The 24,362-nt window shown below is 33.9% G+C and overlaps 2 protein-coding genes and 1 pseudogene across 5 annotated transcripts; all 3 read right to left on the bottom strand.

The window, feature by feature from the left end:
* Nucleotides 1-11: 11 nt before the first annotated feature.
* Nucleotides 12-3,785, bottom strand: LOC112023322 (uncharacterized). 2 transcript variants are annotated; one of them, XM_065771104.1, is made up of 5 exons: nucleotides 3,229-3,785; nucleotides 2,964-3,110; nucleotides 2,738-2,863; nucleotides 2,354-2,635; nucleotides 12-2,238 (listed from the first exon to the last, which is right to left on the bottom strand). In XM_065771104.1, the coding sequence occupies exons 1-5, from the start codon at nucleotides 3,529-3,531 to the stop codon at nucleotides 1,915-1,917; spliced, it is 1,182 nt and encodes a 393-aa protein (XP_065627176.1). In that variant the 5' UTR covers nucleotides 3,532-3,785; the 3' UTR covers nucleotides 12-1,914. The 2 variants fall into 2 exon arrangements, with proteins under 2 accessions (XP_065627176.1, XP_023911709.1); XM_024055941.2 differs by having other exon boundaries at nucleotides 2,985-3,110; nucleotides 3,229-3,770.
* A 3,695-nt stretch (nucleotides 3,786-7,480) lies between these two features.
* Nucleotides 7,481-14,713, bottom strand: LOC112024683 (NAC domain-containing protein 62). Of its 3 annotated transcripts, XM_065771103.1 has the most exons (8): nucleotides 14,423-14,713; nucleotides 13,347-13,621; nucleotides 10,912-11,068; nucleotides 10,772-10,803; nucleotides 10,507-10,653; nucleotides 10,281-10,406; nucleotides 9,897-10,178; nucleotides 7,481-9,781 (listed from the first exon to the last, which is right to left on the bottom strand). In XM_065771103.1, exons 1-8 carry the CDS (start codon nucleotides 14,586-14,588, stop codon nucleotides 9,458-9,460), a joined length of 1,509 nt encoding a protein of 502 aa, XP_065627175.1. In that variant the 5' UTR covers nucleotides 14,589-14,713; the 3' UTR covers nucleotides 7,481-9,457. The 3 variants fall into 3 exon arrangements, with proteins under 3 accessions (XP_065627175.1, XP_065627173.1, XP_065627174.1); XM_065771101.1 differs by having other exon boundaries at nucleotides 10,772-11,068; XM_065771102.1 differs by having other exon boundaries at nucleotides 10,528-10,653; nucleotides 10,772-11,068; nucleotides 14,423-14,712.
* A 5,031-nt stretch (nucleotides 14,714-19,744) lies between these two features.
* Nucleotides 19,745-23,652, bottom strand: LOC112024696 (NAC domain-containing protein 62-like; annotated as a pseudogene).
* Nucleotides 23,653-24,362: the final 710 nt, after the last annotated feature.

Below are 24,362 nucleotides of genomic sequence, written 5' to 3'. Positions count from 1 at the left end.
TAAAATATTACTTGAATAAAAACTTCTGTCTTTGATAAAATTTGAAAACAAACTTTTGTCTTTGATACAAGCTTTGAAAATAAAACTGTTTGAAAAGTTACAAGATTACAAAATAAAATATGTCTTTAAAACTAAAAGGTTACAAGATTCTGTTTGAAGGGAAAGGATATAGGATTACAAGAGAGGAAGGATTACAAAAGTCTTTCTAAGGGAGAGAGGGCTATCTTCTTTCTGGGAATTGGAACCTTAAACTTGAGAACTAGAACCTTTGAGAATTTGGACCTCAATTTTTGAACCTGTCTTTTGTCTTCGAAGTCTGTCCTTTTATAGATGAAATAAACCATGGTAAGTCTTCAAAAGTAACCTGAGTTAGTTAACTCAAATTAATCTGTCGGTAGCTTCTGATAAATCTGTCTAGGAATCTGTCAGAGTACTATTCACACGTGCAGGTGAATAGTGTCTTGTTAGGAATGTCTTTCTGATTTTCCTGGATCTGTCTAGATTGTCTATCTGGGGCTATTCACGCATGTTGTTAGATAGTAATCTGCCATAATTACCTTTGAAGGGTCTATCTAAGCGAGCTGTCATTCTGTTTTGTCTGTCATGTCATAGGGATCCTGAGAATCTTGAAATGCTTCTGGGTGAGTCTTATAATTTGGAGAGGAGGATTCCATTATTGTGTCATCTTCATCGTTCGAAATTTGTGATGCAGCTTCAAGTAGCTGTTTCTTAAGCTGTTTTCTGTCTGAGACGGAGGCAAGCTGGCACTGAACTTGACTTTTTTCTAGAAGGAAATTAGAACTTTCTGTCTAGGAAGAAAAGGTCTTTTTCTGTGATTCTTAGCAAATATGATTAAAATTAAACTTATTCCACCATTTTAGTTTAAATTTTCTGGTAAGCATGAGGAAAGGATACTGGGGATGTCTTTCTATCTTGTATTCTCATCTAATGACCCATGGGAGATCTGGAAACCTATAAAAGAACTGCAAAAGATGTGGGAAATTCTTAAGATGTAGTATGTCTGGTTCTTTCTTGAAAGTCTCATAGGCTTTTAAGAGATCAGGAGGGATAATCATAGCTTCAGGACTGTAGGAATTCCACCAGTTAGTGAACTATCTTGGTATCATTATGTCTTTCTTTCTATACATATCAAAACTAAAAAATCAAGTATGTCTGTAAATATTATTTTGTGAGGATTTGTTTTATTACTACTTTAGAGTAGCCAATTCTGTTTGGGTCTTGAGAGCAAGACATATGTGTTATCAAGATTGAGCCTGTATCAACTAAAATAAACTCATAAAATTTCTGGGTCTTTAAAGTTTCTGTCTTAGGGTGTTCCCATCCTGGGGGTATAAGCTGTCTGACTAGGGAAAGGGTATTTGTTATATGCTGATGTTCTAGTTCAATCCATAGAATAACATTCCCGGAATCTTTTGGTAGTTCAATACTGTGGTCTTCTTTAGGGGCTTGGGCTTCTTGAGAGGTAGAGGATCTGTATTTTGGTTGGTTAGAGGGAGAGGCTAAAGGGGGAAAAAAGGATGCAACAATGTTAAATGGTGTTTTAAAGGGAGGAGTTGAGGGCGAGACATAAGTCTGTTTGGTTGTTGGAGTGGGTTTTGGGGAGAGTGGTTCAAAGGGGTTTGGGCTACATGTTAATGGGGATCTCTCTTGGGGTCTGTTCGAAGAGAAAGTAGGTGAAGTGAAAGAGGGACAAGGGAGAAATTTGCTAGGGGGGATCGGAGGAGCAGCATAAAACTGTCTGGTTCTGGGTTTTGGGGAGGGTCTTTTATTCATAGTAGTCTGCAATTGGGTTTTGGGAAAAGGATTATGTCTTGAAATATTATTTTGAAAATAAATATTTTCTTGCAAAGCTTTTTTCAAATTCATTTTTAAAACTCTTTTGCCACTATCTTTCTATGATCCATTGTCCTTAACAGAGACCATGTTTTCTTGGGTTTCATCATCAAAAGCAAGATTATTTTGACTGTTAGAATTGTAACGAAAGCACTCATCTGGGTTATAAGGCATCAAATCCCCGGACTTGGAGATATTGGGAGTGGACTCATTTGTGCCAGATTGGTGATGCACCCCCCAATGACCACTGTTTAAGTCATTGGTGAAAGGGTAAGAGATGCAAGAAGAACCTAAACCTGCTTGCATATGTGAGTGTAATGGGGATAAAATGTTCCAACCTAGTGGCTGTGGTGTGACAGGGAACATATTCAAGCCTGCCTCCACCTGCAAATCAGCCTGATGTTAGAAACATAAATGAATAAGATAGGTACTTAACTAGATAATTACCCTTGGAAGAGAGATGTTATTGTTTTATGCTTTAATTTAATTCCTTTCTCACCTCATCAGATGCTATTTCTGCAACTTCTTCTTTTGAAACGTAAGTGTAATAACCATTGTACTCAATAGGTGGTATAGTGCTAGGCGTTATTCCATCAGAACTTTCTGCAGGACAACATCTGGGATAATTGTCTGCTTCATTGCCTAATTCTGGAGACACTGAAGCTGGTACTAGCATAGACTCTGCTGAAACATAAGGAGTGATGGGGGGTAAACTTGATGGAGAGTCATCTGGAGGCGTAAAACAGAACTTATTCAAATTTTCCTCCACATTGAAATCAACCTGATGGAAGAAATATGAGTGCACAAGATAAGTACTAAATTAATTTACTATACTTTCAATTAACCATAGATAGTGTTTAATGCTGACACTAAGTCCTATCACCTCAGAGTTGAAGTTGTCATTTTTAAATTGAACGGGTGCTGTAGCATCAAACATCATTTTGTCAGCATTAAAATCAAATGCGGATGGAGAGAACATATTCAAATATTTCTCCACATTGCAATCATCCTGATAGAAGAAACATGAGTGCACAAGATAAGTACTTGATTAATTTAATTTACTATACTTCTCAATTTGACAAAAAAAAAAAAGAGAAGAAGTGTCTAACGCTGAAACTAGGTCCTATCACCTCAGAAGATGTCATTTCTGCCTTCAGTTTTTCTGCAACATAAGCATCATGGTAGTTGTAGTTGTCATTTTTAAATTGAACAGGTTCTGTAGCATCAGACATCATTTCGCCCACATTAAAACCATCCTGATAGAAGAAACATTAGTGCACAAGATAAGTACTTGATTAATTTAATTTACCATATTTCTCAATTCGCAAAAAAGAAGAAGAAGAAGTGTCTAATGCTGAAACTAGGTCCTATCACCTCAGAAGATGTCATTTGTGCCTCCTGTTTTTCTGCAACATAAGCATTATGGTAGTTGTAGTTGTCAGTTTTACATTGAACAGGTGCTGTAGCATCAGACAACATTTCTTCAGAAATATTAACATAATAAGATTGATCACTTGTTTCAGCTTGCACTTCCAATGCTAGAGATACAGGTGCCAGCGATGACTTAGACTTTGTTTCTTCAATGCAAAATTTTGTATCAAGTGAAACAGCAGGTCCACCTTTGGTACTCTTTTCTCGATTATCAAATAAACGAACAAGGACCAAGTCCTTCTGCATAATGTTTAGCACCCAAGTGAATCAAACATTGTTGCCTAATATATAATACAAATTGAATTACCACAAAAATGCAAATAACAGTATGTAAATATGTACCAGAAATGTTATAACTAACAACAATGAAATTGAGGAGGTTGTCCTACAAAGCCATTTGATGTATAATAGTTATCAGTTTAAGGAAGCACCATTAGTAAAGCAAACTCATCATGAAGGCATCTACATAAATTTTGTTTTGAGTCAAGGGAGAAAATAGTTTAAAATTTTCTTCATTGATTTTAGAATTTTACAGTGATTAAAAAAGTTGTTGTAATTTGAGGCTGGTGGAAGCTCTTTCACACAAACAATTAAAAAAATATCTATATACAATAACAAATTTAAATGGTTCGGTCAACTCCATGCCCACAGGCCACATCCCCAAGCAACAACGCCAATCAATATCAGCAATATGGATTAGAACCACATTCAACCAAACCTCACAAATTGATTAGCACACTTTCACAAGCATCAAACACAAACACAAATGTCACAAACTCCAATTACACCCAATACAAACTCTTAATTCCAACTAACAAACTCATAAACGAGATACTCACAATCTCAAAACCTTAATACACCCAATGTTGCTCTCACATTAACAAGACAAACAAATTTTCAAATCATAGATGTATCTTTCAACTCAAAAGAAACAACCAAACTAGTTTCCAAAAAAAAAAAGAGAAAAAAACCCACTCTATGTTCTGCTAAGAGCCTCCTCCTCTCCTCAATGAGGGTAACTCTTGAGCTAAGACCACCAATCCCTAGCAACACTATCTATATATAAGATTTCAGTATCTATCCCTTGATTGATGAAGAAATATCAAATTACTTATTAAATAAAAAATAGATTTTCGTTCCACCGAGAAAATTCAAACCTAGTCAAAATAGGAATTTGAGACAATGGTTAACAAGAATAATGAATTACACTAATTCCTAAGTAAAAGGAGACAAATCCCACATTAGTACAAAGAGAAGTCAGGAGACATGATAGTCCAATACATAGAGTAGTAATGTAACTTTTGGGTTGTGTGGGAAAATTATTGAATACTCCGAGAATACCATAAATGTGCAATTCCCCTTCTTACATGAATTGTGGGTCTCATCATAAATTTATTTAGTGTGACCCACAATTATGTGAGAGAGGGGAAGTACGCATTTATGGTATTCCGAGAATACCCAATAATTACCCGCTTGTGTGTGATGATTTTAAAGAAAAGTAACAAGATGCGATAATCCTATAAATAGAGTGGTAATATTACTTGTGTCGTGTGTGAGAATCATAACATAATGCTTTGCTAGTGCATTAATGGTGAGAACACCTTTACTGTATTAAGGATTTGGGTTGTTTATGTTTACGGTTGTGGTTGTAATTCATATTATTAATAATAGATTTTGGTTGGCATTGTCTACCAAAATAAATTTATAATTTATATATATCGTATGGTCCTTGCTATTTTATTATCTTGTGTGTTGTACACAACAAATTTGAATTAAAAGAATCATCCAAAATTGATGCAGATTGTTTGGTTACGCATTATCGCACTTTATTAAAGTACAATTTAAACTTTAATTTTTTTCTAGGTATAGGTTTTCAAAAGCTCCATTTTCAAAAAGCTGAAAAATGAGCTGTACCAGCACTTAGTCATCTTTCTTTTAGCCAAGCACGCAAAGTATGCATTTAGTCTTTAATGTTAAAGATGCTTTTTGAATTTTTTTTTTTTTTTTTTTTTTTTTGAAACAGAGCAGTGTGAACGTTATTGACAACTATAATCAAACACATTGTAGGCAGTCCATTAATGAACAATCAAAATTAACAACTATAATCAAACACATTGTAGGCAATCCATTAATCAACAATTGAAACAACGATGTTAGAAGACTACCAGAGGCTTTCTGTGGGTATTTATATTGGGATTTTGGGGCTGTCAAACCCTGTTGGATGACTACCAAAGGTAGTCTGTGGTATTTACATTGGGATTTTGGGGCTGTCAAATATCTGATATTTCCTGCATATTTTTTTCCTGGAGCCTAAGCCACTGCGTTGGAATATTCACAATAGACAGATAACACTATTAAAATAATTTCACCAAAAAAAAAAAATCTTTTCAAATCAATTTTCAATAACCATGAAGACTCATCAGCGCATCCTCAACTGAAAATTATTTAACAATATCCATTTCATTTGATTTACAATTGAGATTCAGAGATACCTGAAGAAGAGATGAAGGAGGGAAGAGAGAGACGTTGGCGTTAGAAAGTTGAAAGTCTGAATTTTTGAAACTATATTTTGAAGAGAAAGAAGTTGGCAGTAGAAAGCTGAAAGTCAGAAGTTTTGAAACCGTCTTTGGAAGAGATAGAGGTTAGCATTAGAAAGCTAAAGGCCTGAAGTTTTGAAACTGTGAAAGACAGGTAGAGCAAAAGGAGGGGAGACAGAAAGATGTTGGCGTTAAAGAGTAAAAACTATTCGACTTGGGTTGAACGTAAGATACATGTAGTTTGGGCTTTATGGTGGACAACACAAACATAAGTTATATATAATTAAAGTGATAAAGATTGGGCTTTATGATAGAGATAATGCTAGAAATTATTTTCTTTTAAGTAGTATTTTAAAATTAAGGGAAAAATTTAGAAAAAAATATTTTGAAATTATAGAAGAAATTTAGGAAATAGAAGGGTAAAGACATAGCGGCTGATGTGGCTCAATAGGAGCGAATCAACATTAAATGCTACGTTTAACTTTTAGTATTATATAGATGTCAGTTTTCTATTACACTATTTCTTTTATTATTCCAATTATTTGTCATGGTTTTTACTAAAGGTGATCTATATCGAGGTTCAAATTCTCTTTTTGAATTTAAAGCATTCATTCTTTCAAGTAGGTCCAAAAAACTATATTTTTTCTTTCTACTTTAGTATATAGAGTGGATCTTTCAATAGTTTCTAAAGATTCTAATTTTTTATTAATCATGTCTAACAAACAATTATTATGTCTATCAGTCTGTCGGTTGGTTTTATCTCCTGTTAACGTACTCCAATTATTTGTGCTATTATTATAGTTATAATCATCTATATTACTGTCAGAATTAGAATCTGTTTCATCATAATCCATATTACTATTTAACCAATTATTATCTATATCTCTTATACTATAACCTTCATCATAATCTATATCATCATAGTCCATGTTTCTAATTAGTGTGTGCCTAGCCTAAGTGTGAACAAGCAAACAGATGATAAGCTGATAAACGTATTTATTCTATTTCCAAGCAATTAATAATTACTGGTGGAACTATTACTAACCAATGGTATCCTTGCTATCGGGACCACCTCCTCGATAAACTCCATTGTGGGACCACCCAAACGCCTATCCATTGGCTAACAAAAAATGGGCTAACAACTCAAAACTATGGTTTGCCAACGAGTCTTGAGGCTGACCAACGTTATCAAGGGGCAAGTAGTGGCTATGTAGTAATAAAAGCTGGTATCCTTGCTATCGGGACCACCTCCTCGGGAAACTCCATTGCGGGACCACCCAAACGCCTATCCATTGGCTAACAAAAAATGGGCTAACCAACTCGAAACTATGGTTTGCCAACGAGTCTTAAGGCTGACCAACGTTATCAATGGGCAAGTATTGGCTATGTAGTAATAAAAGCTCCTAGTAACTTCTTAACTGCAAAGAAATAAAACTCATACATCTACCATCCATGGCTCTAATACCATTAACTACCCAGGAGAGAGCATAGCAGTAATATGAAACCTAAACAATGATAAAATAGATGATAAAGAAGAAAATAGCAAAATAGATAAATTCAAAATAAGTTAAATATAAAGAATATGAAAACAGAAACAGTAAAATATTACTTGAATAAAAACTTCTGTCTTTGATAAAATTTGAAAACAAACTTCTGTCTTTGATACAAGCTTTGAAAATAAAACTGTTTGAAAAGTTACAAGATTACAAAATAAAATCTGTCTTTGAAACTGAAAGGTTACAAGATTCTATCTGAAGGGAAAGGTTATAGAATTACAAGATTACAAGAGAGGAAGGATTACAAAAGTCTTTCTAAGGGAGAGAGGGCTATCTTCTTTCTGGGAATTGGAACCTTAAACTTGAGAACTGGAACCTTAAAGAATTTGGACCTCAGTTTTTGAACCTGTCTTTTGTCTTCGAAGTCTGTCCTTTTATAGATGAAATAAACCATGGTAAGTCTTCAAAATAACCTGAGTTAGTTAACTCAAATTAATCTGTCGGTAGCTTCTGATAAATCTGTCTAGGAATCTGTCAGAGTACTATTCACACGTGCAGGTGAATAGTGTCTTGATAGGAATGTCTTTCTGATTTTCCTGGATCTGTCTGGATTGTCTATCTGGGGCTATTCACGCATGTTGTTAAATAGTAATCTGCCATAATTATCTTTGAAGGGTCTATCTAAGCGAGCTGTCATTTTGTTTTGTCTGTCATGTCATAGGGATCCTGAGAATCTTGAAATACTTCTAGGTGAGTCTTATAATTTGGAGAGGAGGATTCCATTATTGTGTCATCTTCATCGTTCGAAATTTGTGATGCAACTTCAAGTAGCTGTTTCTTAAGCTGTTTTCTGTCTGAGACGGAGGCAAGCTGGCACTGAACTTGACTTTTTTCTAAAAGGAAATTAGAACTTTCTGTCTAGGAGGAAAAGGTCTTTTTCTGTGATTCTTAGCAAATATGATCAAAATTAAACTTATTCCACCATTTTAGTTTAAATTTTCTGGTAAGCATGAGGAAAGGATACTGGGGATGTCTTTCTATCTTGTATTCCCATCTAATGAACCATGGGAGATCTAGAAACCTGTAAAAGAACTGCAAAAGATGTGGGAAATTCTTAAGATGCAGTATGTCTGGTTCTTTCTTGAAAGGCTCATAGGCTTTTAAGAGATCAGGAGGGATAATCATAGCTTCAGGACTGTAGGAATTCCACCAGTTAGTGAACTATCTTGGTATCATTATGTCTTTCTTTCTATACATATCAAAACTAAAAAATCAGGTATGTCTGTAAATATTATTTTGGAGTAGAAGGAACCTATCCTAGGCCTTTATATAATCATAATAATTATAAAACTGAGGGTCAAAGAGTTAGGAAAAGTTCTTAGTAATCTAGGGTTGTGCTCTCCATTGGGAGGGTGTGAGGATTTGTTTTATTACTACTTTAGAGTAGTCAATTCTGTTTGGGTCTTGAGAGCAAGGCATATGTGTTATCAGGATTGAGCCTGTATCAACTAAAATAAACTCATAAAATTTCTGGGTCTTTAAAGTTTCTGTCTTAGGGTGTTCCCATCCTGGAGGTATAAGCTGTCTAACTAGGGAAAGGGTATTTGTCGTATGCTGATATTCTAGTTCAATCCATAGAATAACATTCCCAGAATCTTTTGGTAGTTCAATACTATGGTCTTCTTTTGGGGCTTGGGCTTCTTGAGAGGTAGAGGATCTGTATTTTGGCTGCTTAGAGGGAGAGGCTAAAGGGGGAAAAAAAGATGCAACTATGTTAAATGGTGTTTTAAAGGGAGGAGTTGAGGGCGAGGCATAAGTCTGTTTGGTTGTTGGAGTGGGTTTTGGGGAGAGTGGTTCAAAGGGGTTTGGGCTACATGTTAATGGGGATCTCTCTTGGGGTCTGTTCGAAGAGAAAGTAGATGAAGTGAAAGAGGGACAAGGGAGAAATTTGCTAGGGGGGATCGGAGGAGCAGTATAAAACTGTCTGGTTCTGGGTTTTGGGGAGGGTCTTTTATTCACAGTAGTCTGCAATTGGGTTTTGGGAAAAGGATTATGTCTTGAAATATTATTTTGAAAATAAATATTTTCTTGCAAAGCTTTTTTCAAATTCATTTTTAAAACTCTCTCGCCACTATCTTTCTATGATCCATTGTCCTTAACAGAGACCATGTTTTCTTGGGTTTCATCATCAAAAGCAAGATTATTTTGACTGTTAGAATTGTAACGAAAGCACTCATCTGGGTTATAAGGCATAAAATCCCCGGACTTGGAGATATTGGGAGTGGACTCATTTGTGCCAGATTGGTGATGCACCCCCCAATGACCACTGTTTAAGTCATTGGTGAAAGGGTAAGAGATGCAAGAAGAACCTAAACCTGCTTGCATATGTGAGTGTAATGGGGAAAAAATGTTCCAACCTAGTGGCTGTGGTGTGACAGGGAACATATTCAAGCCTGCCTCCACCTGCAAATCAGCCTGATGTTAGAAACATAAATGAATAAGATAGGTACTTAACTAGATAATTACCCTTGGAAGAGAGATGTTATTGTTTTATGCTTGAATTTAATTCCTTTCTCACCTCATCAGATGCTATTTCTGCAACTTCTTCTTTTGAAACGTAAGTGTAATAACCATTGTACTCAATAGGTGGTATAGTGCTAGGCGTTATTCCATCAGAACTTTCTGCAGGACAACATCTGGGATAATTGTCTGCTTCACTGCCTAATTCTGGAGACACTGAAGCTGGTACTAGCATAGACTCTGCTGAAACATAAGGAGTGATGGGGGGTAAACTTGATGGAGAGTCATCTGGAGGCGTAAAACAGAACTTATTCAAATTTTCCTCCACATTGAAATCAACCTGATGGAAGAAATATGAGTGCACAAGATAAGTACTAAATTAATTTACTATACTTTCAATTAACCATAGATAGTGTTTAATGCTGACACTAAGTCCTATCACCTCAGAGTTGAAGTTGTCATTTTTAAATTGAACGGGTGCTGTAGCATCAAACACCATTTTGTCAGCATTAAAATCAAATGCGGATGGAGAGAACATATTCAAATATTTCTCCACATTGCAATCATCCTGATAGAAGAAACATGAGTGCACAAGATAAGTACTTGATTAATTTAATTTACTATACTTCTCAATTTGACAAAAAAAAAAAAGAGAAGAAGTGTCTAACGCTGAAACTAGGTCCTATCACCTCAGAAGATGTCATTTCTGCCTTCAGTTTTTCTGCAACATAAGCATCATGGTAGTTGTAGTTGTCATTTTTAAATTGAACAGGTTCTGTAGCATCAAACATCATTTTGCCCACATTAAAACCATCCTGATAGAAGAAACATTAGTGCACAAGATAAGTACTTGATTAATTTAATTTACTATATTTCTCAATTCGCAAAAAAGAGGAAGAAGAAGTGTCTAATGCTGAAACTAGGTCCTATCACCTCAGAAGATGTCATTTGTGCCTCCTGTTTTTCTGCAACATAAGCATTATGGTAGTTGTAGTTGTCAGTTTTACATTGAACAGGTGTTGTAGCATCAGACAACATTTCATCAGAAATATTAACATAATAAGATTGATCACTTGTTTCAGCTTGCACTTCCAATGCTGGAGATACAGGCACCAGCGATGACTTAGACTTTGTTTCCTCAATGCAAAATTTTGTATCAAGTGAAACAGCAGGTCCACCTTTGGTACTCTTTTCTCGATTATCAAATAAACGAACAAGGACCAAGTCCTTCTGCATAATGTTTAGCACCCAAGTGAATCAAACATTGTTGCCTAATATATAATACAAATTGAATTACCACAAAAATGCAAATAACAGTATCTAAATATGTACCAGAAATGTTATAACTAACAACAATGAAATTGAGGACGTTGTCCTACAAATCCATTTGATGTATAATAGTTATCAGTTTAAGGAAGCACCATTAGTAAAGCAAACTCACCATGAAGGCATCTACATAAATTTTGTTTTGAGTCAAGGGAGAAAATAGTTTAAAATTTTCTTCATTGATTTTAGAATTTTACAGTGATTAAAAAAGTTGTTGTAATTTAAGGCTGGTGGAAGCGCTTTCACACAAACAATTAAAAAAATATCTATATACAATAACAAATTTAAATGGTTCGGTCAACTCCATACCCACAGGCCACATCCCCAAGCAACAACGCCAATCAATATCAGCAATATGGATTAGAACCACATTCAACCAAACCTCACAAATTGATTAGCACACTTTCACAAGCATCAAACACAAACACAAATGTCACAAACTCCAATTACACCCAATACAAACTCTTAATTCCAACTAACAAACTCATAAACGAGATACTCACAATCTCAAAATCTTAATACACCCAATGTTGCTCTCACATTAACAAGACAAACAAATTTTCAAATCATAGATGTATCTTTCAACTCAAAAGAAACCACCAAACTAGTTTCCAAAAAAAAAAAAAAAGAGAGAAAAAAACCCACTCCATGTTCTGCTAAGAGCCTCCTCCTCTCCTCAATGAGGGTAACTCTTGAGCTAAGACCACCAATCCCTAGCAACACTGTCTATATATAAGATTTCAGTATCTATCCCTTGATTGATGAAGAAATATCAAATTACTTATTAAATAAAAAATGGATTTTCGTTCCACTGAGAAAATTCAAACCTAGTCAAAATAGGAATTTGAGACAATGGTTAACAAGAATAATGAATTACACTAATTCCTAAGTAAAAGGAGACAAATCCCACATTAGTACAAAGAGAAGTCAGGAGACATGATAGTCCAATATATAGAGTAGTAATGTAACTTTTGGGTTGTGTGGGAAAATTATTGAATACTCCGAGAATACCATAAATGTGCAATTCCCCTTCTTACATGAACTGTGGGTCTCATCATAAATTTATTTAGTGTGACTCACAATTATGTGAGAAAAGGGAAGTATGCATTTATGGTATTCCAAGAGTACCCAATAATTACCCGCTTGTGTGTGATGATTTTAAAGAAAAGTAACAAGATGCGATAATCCTATAAATAGAGTGGTAATATTACTTGTGTCGTGTGTGAGAATCATAACATAATGCTTTGCTAGTGCATTAAAGGTGAGAACACCTTTACTGTATTAAGGATTTGGGTTGTTTATGTTTATGGTTGTGGTTGTAATTCATATTATTAATAATAGATTTTGGTTGGCATTGTCTACCAAAATAAATTTATAATTTATATATATCGTATGGTCCTTGCTATTTTATTATCTTGTGTGTTGTACACAACAAATTTGAATTAAAAGAATCATCCAAAATTGATGCAGATTGTTTGGTTACGCATTATCGCACTTTATTAAAGTACAATTTAAACTTTAATTTTTTTCTAGGTATAGGTTTTCAAAAGCTCCATTTTCAAAAAGCTGAAAAATGAGCTGTACCAGCACTTAGTCATCTTTCTTTTAGCCAAGCACGCAAAGTATGCATTTAGTCTTTAATGTTAAAGATGCTTTTTGATACTAATGTTAAAGAAATTGCAGATGAGTGCAGAAGCAAAAGCATAAAAGAGAACATAAGAATTATGTGGTTCAGCCACCACAGAAGAAACCCTTAATGGCTCAGAAAACTGACTCAGGGTTTAGACGAATTGGCCCTTAGATTTATAACAATCAGCAGAAGTTTGCAAATTATCAAAGTTACACAAGTATCTTCATATCCTGAAGTTATAATAGAATCATATAAGCCAATAGCCTAACCTTTTCAAGCAAGGATAACTCAATTTATTCACCAATTAAACATATCAAGAGATCATTATGCAGCAAAAATGTTATCCCTCACTAAAAATTAACAAAATAATTTAACAGCTTCCATAATCCTTGCTAATTGAATCAATCCTCTTTTAATAAAGGTAAAAATGATTTTGGAGGCAAAACAATCTTCAATCAACAGAAAAAATAAAAGAAAAATTCACTTGAGCAATCAAGAAAATATCTCAGGCCAATTTCACATCAATAAACAAACTAAATATCAAAAGCCAACCTGACCGGGGTGTTTTCCATCAAACTCCTTGGTTGTTCGGTACTCATGAATTACATACTTAGTCCCTTCTCCCTTAGGGGAGCGCCCTAAATGGTAGACCAATGTCTTTTTCATTCCAATCACTTTCCCTCCAGACATGATTTTCCGATCAGTACCGGTTGGTTTCCAGAACCCTTTCTCGGTTGACCTGTTCTTCGAATTCCCTTTCTTATGCCTCAGGCTCTGTTCAGTGAAGTAGTACCACTCTTTATCCTTTGTAGGTATCCTAGCAAAACCTACAATCCAAGAAACCAGACTAAGCGCAAAATTTTGACACCCAAAAAATGAAAAAAAATCAAATGAACCCTATTTAATATGGGCATATTATGCAAATATTATGTTACTGGTAAGTAAACTAGTAACAAAATTTAAGTTACAAAGACCAAGAAGTCACATAATGAAGAAGATTCAACAATTTTTTTTTTTACAAAGAGTGATTCAGAATTTTGTAAACAAAGTGCACAAAATTACAAAATGGGAAAACGATGGTACTACCAAATTCAACATAACAAATTAAAAACTGAGAATGAAGTTACAAATTCCAGGTCTAAAATGAGAAAATCAAATGGTCATATCATATTGAGTAAGTGCCAAATCACTCTAAATTCAATCAACTACTTTTTTTTTTGGTAAGGTAATGTTTTAAAGAAGAAAATCAACTATACAAGAGCAGAGGAACATACACCCAAGAAATCATCAGTCTTTATACAAAAGAAACTGCTAACTAGAGACAACATGAAACCAGACAACACCAAGACCAGAAAACAACACACACACACACACAAAGGTTAGAACCTAGGAATTGAAATATAGATTCAAGTAGCAGACATGATCTATGTAACTATTTATTTTGATCAAAGTAATGTAACAAACTTGTCCAGCAAAAATCTATAACAAGCAACAATCTGTAACAATTAACAAACTAATAATACATGAAACAAAAAAAAAAAAGTTCCTACCTTTGACAACAAAAAAAAGCAATAAATTTTCCAAGAATATGAAGGTGGGTGTGTGATATTAAGAATTAAGAAAATTACTTGGCAAATCCCATGGCTCATATTTACAAATATCAATTACGGGTAGACGCCTAGTATTTTTATTATCATTCCCAGTTATCTTGGGCTTCAGGTAGTCATCAATGAGCTCTTCGTCTGTGGGACTAAATCTGAACCCAGGTAGTGAATGCAAATCTGGGTCATCCATAATTCACACACACACTCTCTCTCTCTTAAGCTTTACTGAGAAACTAGCTAAGAAAGAAAATGAGAGCAGTTGGTCTTGGTCTTCTTGTCTTTATACTACTTCAGCAGTAAAGCTTTTCCCACCCAAACTATACAGTAAACCAAGTTTTTTGAGAGTAAACGGCAGATACAGTTAACCAAGTTGGTCCTTTTAACAGTGTCTTGAGGAGAATTTAAAAATGATTTTATCCTTTTTTTTTTTCTAAATTAAAAAAAAAAAATTAGGACTGGAATATTTTTTCCACAACTCTATGTGACATAATGTGGTGAAGAAAATGCTTGATTCATACGCAATCTACAACTCGATGCGCCAAAACCTTTCCCTTTGATCACTTGAATAAATCTGAACACTCTTGTTTGTAAAAAAAAAAAAAAAAAAAATAAGTTAATTGTAACTCACTTTTTAACAAGTTTATTTTAACTAAAGTGTTTATAACACGCATCATATTCTATTTTTTTAAGAAATATTACGTTCACAAAAAAAAAAGTTTAGTAGTGAACATTTTATCTTGAAGACTTGAATTTCAATTTTTTCCTTTCACCTCTATAAAAATTTTGTACTTGTAAAAGAGAATTGACTTAGTGGTTTTTAAGATCTCGTGATACATAGTCAATACTCGAATAAATCTGGACACTCTCGTTTGTTAAGAAAAAAACTAACTATAACTCACTTTTTAACAAGTTTATTTTAACAAAAGTGTAAAAAATCACTCTATCATGGAGATTTGAACATTAGCTCTTACCCTTCACCTTGACTTTGTACTGGTAGAGCGACTACTCCTTCAAGAGGACACGCTAATGTGAGATTTATTCTTACTATTATTTACTATCACTGTACAAAGGACACGTGTCTTTGTTATAGTGGAATAACAAGACGCTAGCACCATGCGTGTTACAATCTGCCAGTTCTGCGCGCTTTTTCGTATTTGTATTATCTCTCCTGTTTCGTCGTTTTGGTACTATTTAAAAATGAAATTAAACCTCGTATTTAAAAAAAATAAAAAAGAATTGAAATTAAACTAATTTAGACCGTAGGTATAACTTTTTCATTAGTGTCAAAAACATAATCTCATTATTTTCATGAGTGCATAATATTCAATTAAATGATTTTGTTATTGTACAAAACTAAAGTACGATTCTAATTAAGGAGGCAATTACAATAGCCAAATCCTATATTAAACGAAGCCTCCCACTCCCTTCAATTGTATGAGTGCACAAATTAGCTAACACAATGTTCTATACGATATCTTATGAGTTCTAAGTTCTAACTATTATTAGAGGGGTTTTAGTCAACACCACATCGATGTTCCTTTTGATGAGTGTTTGTTCCTTTTTTTTATTTTTTTATTTTTTGTGCCGGTCTTCCAAGCTCCTGTGTGAATGTGAATCAAGTAGTCCATTGAGATCATGAGCACCATCATTAATCCAAACTTACTTTAACTAGATAAATTTTGATTTTTTTTTTTTTAAAGATAGTTTCAACCTATGGCGTCTACTCTCTTTTTATTATCAGACCAAAATACCAATCGATTTTTGGTGTAAATGGAGATGAAACTTTAGATTTCTTATTCAACTATAAGAGACTTTATCAATTGAATTAACTAAAATCCACAAATTTAACTTATTTTCACTCCACCAAAATATGTTGTACTAAATTGATACTAAAAATAAAGATAAAAATTGAAGAGATAACTACATATATATATATATATAATATACATCCAATAATAATTAAGAATATGTTCAGTAAAATAGATTGGCTATCCCATAAAAATAACTTATTGCTAAAATATTTAAAACACCCTTCGGAATAATCTTTGACCATTGATGAAAATTAGTACAATAAACATTTTCATATCATTTTCAGAAATTAGTAGGATATTTGTTTTGCTTGAATAATGTTATAGACACAAATTATTTTTTAATATTTTTACAAATTATTAAATTTTTTTTTTAAAATAATTATTAATAAGTAAAAAAAGAATAGAATATTTTGTCATCGTTACTACTTTGTTCCTTCGTGGGGTGAACATCATAGTGTGAAGTGCGAACCCAACAAAGTGGTGCATATAGGGTTTGCGTAGACGTGGAATCTTTTGTACTAAATAGAACACGTAATAGTAAAAGAATCTAGTCATAAATTATTCAATACAGGTACGAGAGAATATATATAAGTGGGACCCATGCTGTCTATCTTAAGGTGCAAGGAAGGAGTTCAACCGTGTGGAATGGAATTGGATGAACTATTTGATGAGAAGTGAGACATTCTGGAATTCTTTTAATAATAAATTGCATCATATTATAGACTAGTGGGAATGAGAAATTGATGAGAAGATTTTGAATAATTGGAGCTAGTGAAATCGAGTTATGAGATGTTGATTATGAGAACTTTTTGGAATTCATGACATGATTGAACTTTGTAGTGGATGACATTATGAGATTATTAATATAAATGTTCCGGAATTCCAAATTTTTTGGGCGATTTTAAGCTATACTTTTTAGTTTTTAAATAATATTATACGTATTTTCACACACTTTTTTATCCATACATATTTTCAAAATATACAAACAACGTTACTAGAACAACGTTATCAAACGACCCCTTTTTTTTTCCTCAAAAACTTCTTAACTTAATTGCATTTTATACTAAAAGTATAATATATAGATGGGAATTTAGTTTATAAAATCTCTTCTTCTTCTTCTTTTTTTCTAAAAAAAAAATTGGTTGTTTTTTATAAGGATAAATTACAAATTACATCTCTAAATTTTGAGAGTATTTGAATTTTACAATATAAAATTTCAAAATTTAGATTTTTACTCTTTGAAATTTGGGGGTGTTTGGATTTTACACTTTAAACTTTTAGAATTAGAATTTACCTCCTAAGTTTTAGGAGTATTTGGATTTTACTACATAAAGTTTGGGGTTGTGGATTTTACACCCTAAAATTTCAGAATTTGTGATATAAAATTCAAACACTCAAAAATTTTAAAGGGTAAAATTCAAATTCTGAATGTCAAGGTGTGAAATCTAAATACCTCCAAAATTTAAGAGGTAATTTCCAAATTCTGAAACTTTAAAGTGTAAAATTCAAATAACTTTCAAACTTTAGATGTGTAATTTGTAATTTACTTTCTTTATAATTTGATAATTGTATTTGAAGATAAAAGATTTAACTCTGAATATCTTCTTAAAAAATAACAAGAAGCATTAAGTTATAAATTGATTAAATAACAAAACTATTAAGAGTTAAAGGTTAAAACCTGCTATTAAAAAAAAATGTTTAAAATATACCATAAATTGGGAATTTGGGGTGGACCCGCTTGACTTGACTTAAAAAATAAAAAGAAAAAGAAAAAGGATTGGGTTAAAAAAAGTACCTGTTTTTGGCTTTTGCATGTACTAACAAAACGCGTTGAATGCACAAATGAACTCAACGATTGGCCGCTTGGGAGAGGGGTCCCATTGGGACTTGGGACCACTAAAAGTCCAAAACTTTGGTATTAAGTTTGTTGACCATCCAAATATCCACAACTTTTTTATAAAAGTACAATCATTTTAATGTTTTTTCCTACTCATCACTTTGCACTATATGGCTTTATTTGGATGAGCTTAGAAATTTGTGTATTATTTTGTTTTGAAAATAAAATTTGTGAAGCAATGAATAATTGTATGGATATTATTCATAGGATGAGAGGGGGTTTGATGAAAGTAGTATCGTATGATCAGTGTATGATAATTTTAGAAGATTGGTATCAGACTGACCATGTTTTATGGTGTTAGTGTTGGGTTGTTAAGAAGTAATATATTTATTAAATGGTTAGCCGAAGTAAAAATGTTAAGATAGATAAATAAAATTTACTTAGAAGTGGCCTTTATTGATAATAAAAAATTATTATGTTCATTAAATGGTGATTAATGCACTAATGAGAAAAAAGATTGAATTAATTCGAACTAAGGGATCCAAGAAAAAGGTAGATAGGATATATTAATAGAGAGACTAATTCCTTAACTTGAATCCATGACATGTTAATGTGGATGAAAGGCACTTTCAATGACATTAGGCTTGACCTCTAGAATAATAAAAGGCAGAAAAATACCAAAAATAATAAGGGACATGATAATTAAAGAAGTATCATGAAGTATGAATTCAAAGAAAATTAAATGGTAGGAAAACATGTCACTGCCTCTAACTAGTGTCCATTGGGGATCTATAACTAAATCAAAATTTTCAAGGCTAATTTGGTTGTTTGTAATTTTTTTTTTTAATTTTATTTTAAGTCATGAATTTTGTTACATTGTTTTTTAATTTAGCTTCTTAATTTTTTTTTTCCAGATACATTTTTAACTTCTTAAGTAAAAGTATTAACCCTTTTTAGGTTGGTAATTTAATAATTTTAACATAATTACGCCAATTGCCTTAATTTTTGCACTTTCAGGTTCAATTTTGTCCCCAACCCCCCCACGCATATGGCCCATATAATGCTAATTCAGCTTTCTCACTTTGATCTATATTCACAAGTCCTAAAGGTCAATTCACACACCCCCATCCAGAAACACGTTGTCATATCCATAAACCATCCAATGAACAATAACCCATTTCTGGAACTATAAACTACCAGTTTACTTAGCCAGACAGTATCTACACATTTTTTCAAAGTACGACTTCATAAAGAAAGACAAACAAGTCTCTGTAATCATATGCAGCAAAACTTAATTATAACGAATACAAAACTGTAAGTGAAAGCATTTATACATAAACAGATGGACATAGTCTGGGCATATATTCTTTTTTTTTTTTTTTTTTTTTTCGATAGCTGTGTACAAATAATTACATAAATGGACATAGTCTGGGCATATATTTTTTTTTTTTTTTTTTTTTTTTTCGATAGCTGTGTACAAATAATTACATAATATAGTCATTCGCAACGACAAACCTAAGAAATCTATCCTATCAAGTCTAACCCCACTCCCCAAAAAAGACAAAAATTTTGGTGTCAACTACATGCCCAAAAAGTTCTCTAAATAGCTAAGTAGGATCCTCACTGTTTCATGATGAAGACTAAAAATTTCACAAATCTAAAGGTGTACATGGTGATAAGTCACTATAAAAGTATTAATAATCTCAATAAGGAATGATTCTTAAATTTAAATGATGCAGCACCATGTACCCCTCTAAATTTTAAATGACGTAGGTCGGTTAAAAATGCTAAATCTTCACCATGGAAGAGCTCTCTCAGTTTCAAAAACAAATGTACAATATCCTAATATCCAACTGAAATCATAATTTAACACATCTCCATATGCTAGCAAAGCTTATGAACAAGACTGCAACCAGCACTACCCTGAACAGAATAGCAAGTGACCAGTTTGAGTGGCGAACAAGAGAAGCCTTTGGAAACAAAGAAGCTGCGAGAAAGCCTGTCAAATTGCTACGGCTGTTGAACCTCAGGGTTGGCCTCAGACTGGTACTTAGCTCTTGAGAGGTTTTATAGTTTTCGATGGAATTAGAAAGGATATTTTGGGGTTCACTAAAAGCACTAGTAGTAGCAGAAGCACTGTGATCACCAGCAACAGCATGCTTTTCTGAAGTATTTTCGTCCTGTACATCAGCATTTTAATAAACTTCATAATCTGTGCATATATGTCATCAGAATATCACATTAGGTTCACAAAACAAACTTCTTACATCTGTATCAACTGGTTTCAATTCATGGTCCCCAGTTGTGTATCTCCAATCTTCTGGCACCAAGTTTGAGGTAAGTGGCTGCACTTGAAGTTTACACTGCAAACGTATTCTTCTTGGAGCACTGCCCTGTGCCATAGAGTTTCCAATGCCTGGTTGGTTTTTCTGTGAGCGTTGCCTTATTGTGATTCCAGTCAAATGATTGCTCGATTCCTTGAGACTATAATCATACATTTGTTCAGCACCACTAGATGAGATGGGGTTCTGCAAAGGAGCCTTCCTGTCAATGATGTCTTCAGACTTCAGAGAACCTTGAAAATGCTGTACACCATTACAATGCAATGTTAGCTATATAAAGACCAATTTAGATAAAGATCAGACAAAAATAAACCATGTCAAATAAATTCAAACACATCCAAAGAAGGCAATAGCAACTCACAAACTGACACTACACAAGTCCAATTAATAAAAAGTATCTTGAGTGCTTCCACTTACCGGTGCATTGACCACCTCAGCATCTGACACACTGCATGATCCATTGTCCTTAACAGATACCACATTCAAGGCCTGACTTTCATATGAGTACTCATCTGGATCGCATATAACTGAATCCAGGAATGCAGCTATATCATCTTGTTCATTCGAGCCATATTGGGATGTCACCCCACCTTTACCACTGTTGAGGTCATTGGGGGCAAACAAATGTCCTGGCTCCTGTATTTGCGTGTGTGATGGAGGGAAAAGTATCCAATCTTGTAGTTGTGGTTCAAATTGTGGGTCAAAGAACATGCCCAAGTCATCCTCCAGCCTTGGATCATTCTGATGTAAGAAACATGAACAAACAACACAAAACTTAATTAGTTACCTAATATCTCATTTCCACAAAAAATTCAAGTTTTTCAAGCTGCAACTTGATATCAATTTCTTTCTCACCTCAGGTGACTCTCCCCCTTGATTTTCAGCAACAACGCTGTTGCCTTTGTTACAGTTGACTGGAGCTACAGTGTCAGATGTTGATGCATCAGAATTTTCAGCAGGAAAGCAATCAACACTTGTGGGATCATTTAGAGCTTGCCCTCCCAATGATGGAGACACTGGATCCAGTTCTAACTGTGTATCTTCAGGTGAAACAGCCGCTTCATCATGGTTCGAAGCTTCAATGCTCAGATCTTGTTTCTTGAATAAGCGGCAGATGACAAAGGCACGCTGCATGAATTTAATCAACATAGTGAGCTTGGGGAATGCCACATCAATGTCTGAGCAGAAGTAAAAAGTTAGGTAAACCACAAATTTGCATAAATAATATGTGAATGTGTGGCAGAAAACTTTAAAATAATTACGATAATAGAATGTAGTAGGTAGTTCTATAGAGCCAAAAGGTGTATCTAGGTGTTTAAGGAACCCCCTTTAGTAAAGCTGACGGACAATGAAGGCATCTATTTACTATAGAATACAAGAAATCATACATGAAATTAAGGATAAAGAGATAAACACACACAAAGAATAGAAATGGATAAAGAAAAGAAACCAGTCCATGCTTCTGATTTGTCATTTGCTTGGCCATATACATGAAGCCTGAGATAACTAGTCACGTGTTGCCTTTCAATACCTGTTTTTCATATTTAAGGTCTGGTGAGTTATCCAAGTTACACGAGTAATTATTCTTTTGAAATCATATGAAGAACAATGCACTCAATCAATTTTTATTTGACATACGGACCAACAGCCTTCCTCTTAAAAAGTACAAACAACACGCTCAAATCACCAATCATATACTTCACTGGTAATGTGAAGTACCCTATCTGTAAATTAACAAATTTAACTGTTTCCACAATCCTCGCTAATCAGGTAGTCCTTGTTTAAATTATACATAAAGCGATGTTAGCCATCCTTAATTCACAAATTTAAATGATTTTAGCAGCAAATTGGTCTTAAATCAAAAGAAAAATTGACTTCAACAAAATTCAGTTAAGCCTTTCCTCAAAAGGAATTCTCAAATCAATATCAATAACCAACTCATTTCGTAAACTAAACAGCAAAATCAACAAAGTGAATGAGTAGAGAGAGAAAACCAACCTGGCCAGGGTTAGTGCCATTAAGCTCCTCCAGGGTTGGGCGGTACTCGTGCATTACCCAATTAGTCCTTTCACCCCTAGGAGCACGCCCCCTATAGAAGACCAGAGTCTTCTTCATTCCAATCAAGCCTATTTTGGACTTGATTTCCCGATCCTTCCCAGTCGCCTTCCAGTACCCAGCACGCGTTGCCCTATTCAATCTAGATCCATTTGGGTACTTCCGATCCTGTGGACAGAAATAGAACCACTCCGGATCCTTTGTCTCTATCGCTGAGAAATCTACAGCCAAACAGATTGATCACCAAATTCAAAAATGAGAAAGTTAAATGGGAATATTAAACAGCTTCTAAAAGATGAATTGATAACATCATTTCTGTTATGTAGCACTTTAATCTACCAAAAAATTTACGAATTAAATCTCATAAACAAATTTACTGAAAAGGGAAAAATACTAGTGATACCAAATTCAGCTTACAAATTGACCTAGTTAAGAAAAACACAAAATTCAACTAGGCAGATGAAGTAATTGCCAAATGATATACTAATTTCGATTTCCTCACCAATTTAATGCACAAAAACAAAACGAAATTCAATCACAAACTATCACACAGTAAAATAACAATCTTCTCCAACCAAAATCAATAAAGAAAATTTGCAACATATCTAAAATTGAACCAAACAAAACACAAAATTCCCAATTCCAATAACAACCCAATTCATAAAAGTGCAAAACTTAGCATAAAGATTAATAAAAACATGAACTTTTTGGTTTATGATCAACAGTACTATAAGAAAAAAAAGAGAAAACTTACGAGGCAACTCCCAAGGCTCGCATTTACAGACATCAATTTCACGAATAACAGAGACATCTTTTTCATTCCCATTGATCTTCAGCCTCAAGTAGTAGTCGATCAACTCCTTGTCAGTTGGACTGAATCTGAACCCCAGTGGCAGAGAATTCATCGAAATCACAGCCTTAGCCATCGCAAAAACTCACACACACAAACAGAGGGAGAGACAGAGACAGAGTCTAGAAGAGAAAGAAAGAGGGAGACCCTTTTGGAGAGAGAGAGAGAGAGAGAGAAAGAGAGACCCTTTTGGATAAAAGAAACAAAGCAAAAGAGAGAAAGAAAAGTAAGTGAAGGAATAGGGAATCAGAGAGAGAGATTCTTGTAGTTGATATTCAGTTTGGAGATTTTGAGGGTTGGCCCATTTGAGAGTTGTGAGCATAAATAAGAATGTGAAACAGAGGATTTCAAGGGTGGAGTTGGTAAGCTTAGGTCATGTATTTATACGATTTGAATCCTCGTGTGTACCGCGTTGGACTGCTTTACCCTCGGTTTTGTAGCCTCGAGTACCGTATTTTTGCAAAGCTGTGATTAGTGAAGTGGTGGGCTGGGCAAATGGTAATTTTGTGGAAGTATGGGGGTAGAGTATGTAGTACTGGACACTGAGTTACCAATTTTAAGGTAGCGTTGTGGGCAAGTTTTAAACTAGGATGGTGTCATGGTGTGTTGGCAAGCCGATGTGGTGATGACACGTAATCGATTGCAAACGTGTGGGGCCCACTCAACCCACCATGAAGGTTGAAGATACATGGAACCTGCCTTCCAATTAGCGCGGGCTTTTTCTTTGTGCTTTCTTTTTCTTTTTCTTTTTTCTCTTTTTTCTCTATTTATCTACCTATATTATTAATAATAGGATTTTCGATTTGTATTTCAATATTTTACGTATTAAAATATTCTTACATAAATTTTTAAACTCTCTAAAATATTTCTATATTTTAGTTAAATAGTTTCAAATTAAAAAACATAAACTGGTTAAAAAAGTAATTTATTATTTCTAAGTTTTCGACTTTTTCCTTTATCTTCTTCTTTCAGCCTAAAACTTAAGATACTATCTCCATCTTAATTTTAATGTTACCTTAGCCTTTTCTTTTAAAAAGGAATATTCTCAGTTATTTACATATCAGTATAT

This window comes from Quercus suber, unplaced genomic scaffold, assembly GCF_002906115.3.
Source record: "Quercus suber isolate HL8 unplaced genomic scaffold, Cork oak 2.0 scaffold_39, whole genome shotgun sequence".
NCBI classification, from domain to species: domain Eukaryota; kingdom Viridiplantae; phylum Streptophyta; class Magnoliopsida; order Fagales; family Fagaceae; genus Quercus; species Quercus suber.
Note: the sequence above shows the minus strand (reverse complement) of the source record. Positions and strands in the feature narration are given on the sequence as shown.